General features: G+C 47.0%; 1 protein-coding gene across 19 annotated transcripts in view; it reads left to right on the top strand.

Annotated features, from left to right (window-relative positions):
• Positions 1-8,570, top strand: part of Obscn (obscurin, cytoskeletal calmodulin and titin-interacting RhoGEF) — a 147,538-nt gene that overhangs the window by 18,927 nt on the left and 120,041 nt on the right. For 16 of the 19 annotated variants that reach the window (XM_031354168.1, XM_031354166.1, XM_031354179.1 and 13 more), the window contains exons 13-15: positions 3,657-3,932; positions 6,430-6,705; positions 7,613-7,888. In XM_031354168.1, coding sequence (XP_031210028.1) covers positions 3,657-3,932; positions 6,430-6,705; positions 7,613-7,888 — 828 coding nt within the window. The remainder of the gene's footprint in view (positions 1-3,656; positions 3,933-6,429; positions 6,706-7,612; positions 7,889-8,570) is intronic. The other 3 variants (XM_031354173.1, XM_031354185.1, XM_031354174.1) reach the window with 2 other exon arrangements.

Genomic DNA, 8,570 nt, shown 5'->3' with positions numbered 1-8,570 from the left:
CTGGAGTCTAACTTCTTGAGTTCTTTGTATACATTGGATATTAGCCCTCTATCAGATATAGGGTTGTTTTTGTTTTTTTAATGTTCTGTAATGTGCATATTAGACATAAAGGTGAGACACTGCTGTCTTGTGACCTGTTTGTTTTCTGAACTTCGTCTATAATTACTGCTAGAGTTTGCCGAACATATTCTGGTGCCTTGATTTTGTGAAATGCTACTCATTTTTAAAAGATTTTAAACCCCTCAGCAGTTCTACAAGGAAGAATCCTGACTATTTCCATTTTATGTTGAGGCAGAGATGAGCTTTGACTTGCTCAGCCAGGCAGTTGCAGAGCCATGATCTGGCTCGATGTTAGCTTCCTCCTGAAGACCTCTGTTCCACTGGCGTCTGCTGTAGCAGGTGTCTGGGTGTGTGAGTTCTCAAAATTTCCTTTTGTTTGAGAACACTAATTTTTGGTAGTTATGCTGGTTGTTTTATGCCAATTTGACATAAACCAGAGGCATCTGGGAAAAGGGACACTCAGCTGAGAAATGTCTCCATAGGATTGGTATACAGGCAGGTCTGTGGTGCATTTCTGAATTAGTGATTAATGTGGAGTGCTACGCCTGGGGTAGTTAAGAAAGCAGGTATATATAAGAAACAGGTGTACAAATAAATTTTTTGCAACCCAGAAATGGCTGTTCAGTGTGAGCCTTGACACCCGAGACAGCAAAAAGGAATGCTGGTGTTAATAACGAGGCTTGTCCTGAACATGAGGTTGGAGCTGGAGCGACCTGTGAATGGATGCCTGTTTGAGTGTCACTGGCAGATCCTGTATACAGATTAGTATTCTGAGAGTGTCAGGAATGAATACGATCTAAAATCATTCTTAAGAGAAGTGGGGTGTCAGCAAGTGAAAGGAAGATCTACTTTGAAATGATTCCTGAAGTAATTTATTGAAGAAATTGCTGGAGAGCCTCTGGTGGAGAACTTGGAAGTTGTCCTGAGTTTGTGTCTTTAATTTAAAGAGAAATGAAAGAATAAAAGAACCACGGGCTGATCGCAGAGCCAGATTAAAGGTCTTTCTTTGAGAAAGGGCTATTATCTTCAGAAATCTTGAACTTGAGTGACCTTGATGGACAGTAAAGGAATCACACATGTGACATTCCGAATAAATAATTCTGCCTAGTTCTATATAGTAAAGAAAATGAAAACCCTCTACACAGATGAAAGAAGGAAGCAGGCTGAGCAGGCCACGGGGAGCACCCTCCCACCCCAGGTCCCTGCCCTGGGTGTTTGCCCAGCTTCCCTTCATGATGGACTGTCATTAGGACACATAGGCTGAAACACATCCTTTCTTCTCCGCCTTGCCTTTGGTTGTGGTGTCTTACAGCAGCAGACTCCTTGACTGAGACACCAGGAATACAGCAGAGACCTCATGCAGTTTGCTTGATGCTGGGGTTCAGAGCATCTTGAGTCTGGGTTTCTTGGTCTTTGGGTCTTTCATTCCGTCTGTCCCTGGAAGGACTCCCTGTTACACTGGCTGACACTTTCATGTTCTTGTGATGTTGTCAAGCACATGTTTCTCCCTGCTCCATCATGTTTCTCTCTTTTCTTTAGTTTGCATTTTTTTCTTTTGATCCATCTTCCAATTCACTAACTTATGTTCTAGTACACACAATGCCAATATCACTGGAAGTAGGTTTACTTTCGGTTGTTGCATTTTTAAACTTTATAATTTCTGTTTGACTTAACAGAATGTATGAATGCTAGATCTGGTGACTAAATTGCTATCATGTGTGCATCTCTCTCACATACACATACACACATAGACACACATAGACAAACACAGACATACATAGACATATAAACAGAGACACACATAGACATATAAACACAGACACACATAGACATATAAACACAGACACACATAGGCACACACAGACACACATAGGCACACACAGAGTCACACAGATACACAGACACAAACATAGACACATAATACAGACATATAGATACATAAAAACAGACACACAGACATACACAGACACACATACAAACACACAGTCACACAGATACGCAGACACATACAGACACACATAGATACATAAATACAGACTCGAATAGACACACACAGACACACATGCACAGTCACACAGATACAGACACACAAACACAGATATACACATACAGACATAGATATAAAAACACAGACAGACACACAGAGACACACATAGAAACACAGTCATACAGATACACAGACACACAGACACATAGACATACACAGACATGCAGACACACATAGACACACACAGACACACACAGACATAGATATACAAACAGACACACACAGACATAGATATACAAACAGACACACACAGACATAGATATACAAACAGACACACACAGACATAGATATACAAACAGATACACACAGACATAGATATACAAACAGACACACACAGGCATAGATATACAAATAGACAAACAAACACACACACAGACACACAAAGACACACATAGACACACACACAGTCACAAAGATACATAGACCCAAACACAGACACACAGAGACATATAGATATACAAATAGACACATAGACACAAACAGACACACACAGACACATAGACACACAGACACACATAGACAATCATATAGACACACAGACACACACACATAGACACACATACAGACACACATAGACACACATACAGACACACATAGACACACGCACAGACGCAGACACAGACACACACACACACACACACACACACACACACACACACACACATTTTGGTGTTGAACCCAGGACCTTTCCCATCCTAATTCCATCCTTAGTGACCCCATCCTCAGTAACCTGCCCACATTTGCATCTTTTTGCCTCTCCATGGCTGCACCCTTGTCCATAACTCTATAATGAATGCTGTGGCTGATCCTGAAGGTGGACCCCCACGAAGTCACCACCTCCCACTTGGCCCTGCCAGTTTTGCAGTTGGGGACTTTTCTCATATCCACTGCTGCCGTGGTGTGACAGAGATTTTCTTTTTTATTGACTTCTACACATTTTATACTCAGACTCAGTTACAATGATGTCCCCTAGTTCCAGAGCAAGGAGCACCCACTATTTGCTTGGCAGGTGGGGAGCACTCAGTAGAAGAGCCATCCCAGGCCTGCTGCAGTTCGATCAGCCTTGCCTGCTTCTCTTTTATTCGAGTCCTGGGCATAGTCCTCCGAGGAATCCTGCAGCCACCCTCCAGCTGAGGTGTCCCCCCCAGCCTTCAGAGGGTCTCTGCTAGTCTCTGCTCTGTCTGGATGTGTGGTTTCTCACAGATGCTCATGGGCTGGTATTTGGTTCCTATTGTATTGAGATGGGCAGACATTTACAGGGAAGGCCCCCGTGGGAGTGGGAGCTGTGGTGCCTCTAGCCTCATCGGTAGCTAAGTGCAGGGTGCCAGGTCTTGTGGGACTGGAGTGGTTCCTGTCACTGTGGTGCCACCTCCCATGGGACCTCATCAGAGCCTAGCTGCTGACAGGGCTGTTTCCTTCAAGTTTTGGAACTGTGAGCTGAACAAACCTGTTTGTTTATTTTAGTGAAGTACCAGCCTCAGGCATTTTGTTCTAGCAACATTAGCAGACTCAGGAGTCTCTGACCCACTGTGTCCCTGTCCATTTCCAGAACCCAAGCTAGTGTTTGCCAAGGAGCAGCAGGCACGCAGTGAGGTGAAGGCAGAGGCAGGGGCCAGTGCCACACTGAGCTGTGAGGTGGCCCAGGCCCAGACTGAGGTGACATGGTTCAAGGATGGGAAGAAGCTGAGCTCCAGCTCGAAGGTGCACGTGGAGGCCTCGGGCTGCTCCAGGAGGCTGGTGGTGCAGCAGGCAGGCAAGATGGATACTGGGGAGTACAGCTGTGAGGCCGGGGGACAGAAGGTCTCCTTCCGTCTGGACGTCACAGGTGGGTGTTGAGGTATCAAGGCTGTTTGTTTGCATGCGATGGGAGATGGGCTGATGGCCTAGACGATCCTGTCTCTGCATTTGCCCCACTCTTCTCTGTCACACTACTTTCTTCATGCTGGAATGTGCAGGAGAGAGGAAGGGGGTTGAGCCCCACAATCCCCCTGGAGTGCACACGCCCAGGAACCTAGAATGTCCCACTAGACCTCTAAATACTAAAGCTTCCTCCTAATGGCACCACTCTGGGGATCAAGCCTCCAACACGTGGGCCTTTGGGGAGCATTTCAGATCCAAACAGCACACCCCCAAGAAGGAGAAGCCTTGCTGCAGCACCTGTTAGAACATGCTAAAGCCAAGGGGTGAAGACGTGTGGGCATCTCCATGCAGGGCTAGGCAGCCAGGAACGATTCCTCCACCCCACCTCCACCTCTCCTCCCTCCTCTGGACTTATAGAAGGGCTGCAGACAGTATGATTGTTTTATGGAAGATTTTGGACCATTCAACCCTATTGAAAAAACACTTCAGCAGTAACCACCCCACACAAGGCCAAACCCAGCTGAGTCCCAGACTTAGAATAGATGGACGCAAACCCTCAAGGAGCCATGTAGATGTTTCTGTGCTTCCACTTCAGGATGGACTTCACTGTTTTTAGCCAATGTACAGTGGTACTCAGCGAGGTGCAGACACTGATAGCATGTTTGTGATGCACACTGATCGAACTCTGGCAGTCAAAATCCTCACTTCCTCTGATGTCTATGTTTACGCGTTGGAAACATTGAGAATTCTCCAATGCAGTTATCATGAAGTACTTAAGTAGTTACTCTGGGATATAGGAGAATATCAGAACTTATAGAATGTGCCAATGGAACATACACTTCTGGAACACGCACATGCACACGCGCGCACACACACACACACACACACTCTATTATGCTGAGAATGAAATTACTGCCGAGCCACCCCAGTCCCCAGGAATGAGTTCTTTATCAGAACAAACACAGTGATCACCCTAGAACACATCTGAATACATTGAAATTTAAAACTGTGACTTAGGTCTGGTGAGATGGTTCAGCGGGTAAAAGCCGCTTGCTGAACAAACCTCATGACCTGAGTTCAATCCCTAGAATCTAGGTAAATATGGAAGGAGAGAACCAACCCCACAAAATTGTCCTCTGGCCTCCATCTGCAAGTGTGGAATACTTCCTCCCCCTATATCATATGCAACAATAATGCTAAGTAGAAATAAAAAAACCCCAGGGATTCAGCAGAGCATACCATAAATGGCAGAAAACAAACACCTGAACATGGGAAGCATCTGATGTCAGTCCTCTAGTGTGAAAATATGCACAGAGATCCTAAAGCAAGTGCCTAAAAGACAGTGCTATTGAAAATTGGACTGGGGCTGGAGAGATGGCTCAGTGGTTAAAGCACTGACTGCTCTTCCAAAGGACCCAGGTTTAATTCCTAGCACTCACATGGTGGCTCACAACTCTCTAACTCTAGTTCCAGGGGACCCGAGACCCTCACACAGACATACCCACTGGCAAAACACCATGCACGTAGAATAAAAATAAAAGAAATTATTTAAAAAATTGGGCCAAAGTTCTGCCTAGTGACACCAGAAAGGAGCAGTGTGGTGTGTGTCAAATTGTGACAGTCATTCTTTTTATCCTGAGTAACACACCATGGGTTTATTTACCCGTTGTCATCTATGGCTCTATAATACATGGAAAATTCCAGAAGTAATTCATCAGAAGGGTTGTCAGGGAATCACATCACTTCTGTTCAGTTGGCCTGTATTTTAATTAATAATGGCCCAGAGTATGGGCTTTGTTTTATTATGTTGCTTTAATTTTTCTATTTTATCATTAATTGTTGTAGTTTTTGTTTGTTTGTTTGTTTTGAGGCAGTCTTTCTGTATAGCCCTGGCTGTCCTGGAACACACTCTGTAGATCAGGCTGGCCAAGAACTCCAAGAGTCCACCTGCCTTTGCTACCCAAGTGCTGGGCTTAAAGGTGTGCACAGCCACATCGACTTTTTTTTTTTTTTTTTGGAGACAGTGTCTCACTACGTAGCCTTGACTGGTCTTGCCTGGAACTTTCTATGTAGACCAGGCTGGCCTCAAACTCACAGAGATCTGCCTTTCTCTGCTTCCTAAGTTCTGGGATTAAAGCCATGCACCACAACAGCTGGCTTATGAATTTCTTACTTTGCCTAATTTAGCAACTAAATTTTATCAGGGGCACTTCAGGAAAAACATACACTTAGTATTTGGTGTTATCTGCATTTGAGGCATCTACTGCAGGCCTTGGAATGCTCTCTGGGTAGATAGGGAGACTGACTTTCCCTGTGCTGAGAGTCCCCTGGGCTTCTCCTGAGCTTAATGCACAGCCTGGGTGACATTCTGCCCTCCAGATGACCCATGCAGGGTCTTTCTGGTTTTGATTTTGCTGATCTGGACAGTGCCTCTAACTCTGAGTGTCCTTGTCTGTCCCCAGAGCCCAAGCTGGTGTTTGCCAAGGAGCATCAGGCACAAAACAAGGTGAAGGCAGAGGCAGGGGCTAATGCCACACTGAGCTGCGAGGTGTCCCAGGCCCAAACTGAGGTGACATGGTTCAAGGATGGGAAGAAGCTGAGCTCCAGCTCAAAGGTGCGCGTGGAGGCCTCGGGCTGCTCCAGAAGACTGGTGGTGCAGCAGGCGGGCAAGGCAGATGCTGGGGAGTACAGCTGTGAGGCCGGGGGACAGAAGGTCTCCTTCCGTCTGGACATTACAGGTGAGTGCCAGGGTTGTGCTCAATGGGATTATTTCAGGACATGTCTGGGTATCTTGGGCTTGTATTTTCCCTACCATTAGACCTCAATGTTTGTGAGTCTTCAGCTCTGTCCACTAACTTTCACCACCATAAGATCAAAACAGAATGATGGCTGAGCCAATCTTGGGAGTTTCCCTGCTGACAGCAACCTGTGGTGATGAGCTTGCATAGTGAACTTAGGTGTGGTGACTCCAGTCTGTTGGCTATGGAGGGAGTCCCTGGCTGTAGAGCAAGTCCTACAGATGGCAGGAGACCCTTCTGTCTGTCAACTCCTATTTGCTGGGCCCCAGGGCTCTGGGAGCCCTTACTTGGCTCTGTCATAATTCCCATGTGACCACGAGTGTGTTTCTAACCCTCTCCACTCTGTCCTTGACCGTGTAGCCACTCGGTCATGCTTGACTTGACAGCATTCTACTCTCTTGTACTTCCTTTCAGCTGTGACATGGGATGCTGGCTTGGGCATTGAGGTGGTCATCCATCCCCACTGTGCATCCTCCTGCTGTCTATGGTCTCTGCATGTAGGAGTGTTGGGGAGCCGTGGATGGTCTTGAGTGTCTGGGGAACCCAAGGCAGGGAAAAATTTAAAGGCAAGGTAGCTGTGATGGCCTTAAAGGCTATAGTAGCTCACCTGCCAGCAAACATCAGAGCAGGTCTGGAGGTTCTTAGGACAGTGACAAGACTGCAGAGCCATGAAGCTCCACAGCACACAGCTTGGGTCACATGTGGCACTTGTTTATGGTCACATGGTGTTATGTCAATTGTGGGCCGTGCTGCCTTGGCAATTACTGGGCTCTGATGAACCCCAGACCCTGGAGAAGAATTACGTTTAGTTTGGAGTCTGACCCACTGTGTCCCTATCCATTCTCAGAACCCAAGCTGGTGTTTGCCAAGGAGCAACAGGCACACAGCGAGGTGAAGGCAGAGGCAGGGGCCAGTGCCACACTGAGCTGTGAGGTGGCCCAGGCTCAGACTGAGGTGACATGGTTCAAGGATGGGAAGAAGCTGAGCTCCAGCTCGAAGGTGCGCGTGGAGGCCTCAGGCTGCTCCAGGAGGCTAGTGGTGCAGCAGGCAGGCAAGGCGGATGCTGGGGAGTACAGCTGTGAGGCCGGGGGACAGAAGGTCTCCTTCCGTTTGGACGTCACAGGTGGGTGTTGAGACACCAGTTTGTCTTGTGTTGAGGGGATGAGTGGATCAGATGCATGACTGACCACTGGGTTCTTTTTGTGACACTTTGTCTATTCCCATTTTGTGTCCTGCTATCTTATATCTGTTGGCTCAGTGAGGTAAAACAGGCAGGGTGGGCCCTTCTTACACACCCTGAGTGGTGTTCACATAGTGGAACTTAAGTGTATGTTCCAAGAGCCTGCCCAGAGCCTTTTGGTTGGTTCTGTTTGAATCAGTTGGTTCTTGGGTATAAGGTGACCATGCAACCTTAACCTGGGAGAGTGAGTTTCCTTGGATTGGAGGCACTGGAAACTTCCAGGTTCTCTTCCAGAGCCACAGCCTCCATGGCCTGAGCTGTTTGCATCCCACTGACTCAGGGTAAGGAGAAGGCACAGGCCAGACACCTGTCACACCTGTTACTGTCTCAAGACTCTCTTGTATTCTCAGCTTTTGTTTCCTTACGGTCTCTTTCACTTCTTTTCTGGGGAGTTAGAAGATGCCCTCCTCCACACTGCCTGTAGGAAAATGCTTGTTGCTGGATGGGCACACAGCTACAGTGATGCGCGCAGAGTAGAGACTGATTATGTGCTTTGACGTCCCCTTGTCAGGATGAGTCTGTCAGTCTTGCCCCCTTTCCCATCATTAGCCCTTGGAAGCTGATG

Source organism: Mastomys coucha, unplaced genomic scaffold (assembly GCF_008632895.1).
Source record: "Mastomys coucha isolate ucsf_1 unplaced genomic scaffold, UCSF_Mcou_1 pScaffold5, whole genome shotgun sequence".
NCBI lineage: Eukaryota > Metazoa > Chordata > Mammalia > Rodentia > Muridae > Mastomys > Mastomys coucha.
The sequence above is the reverse complement of the archived record's forward strand: the minus strand, read 5'-3'. Positions and strand labels throughout refer to the sequence as shown.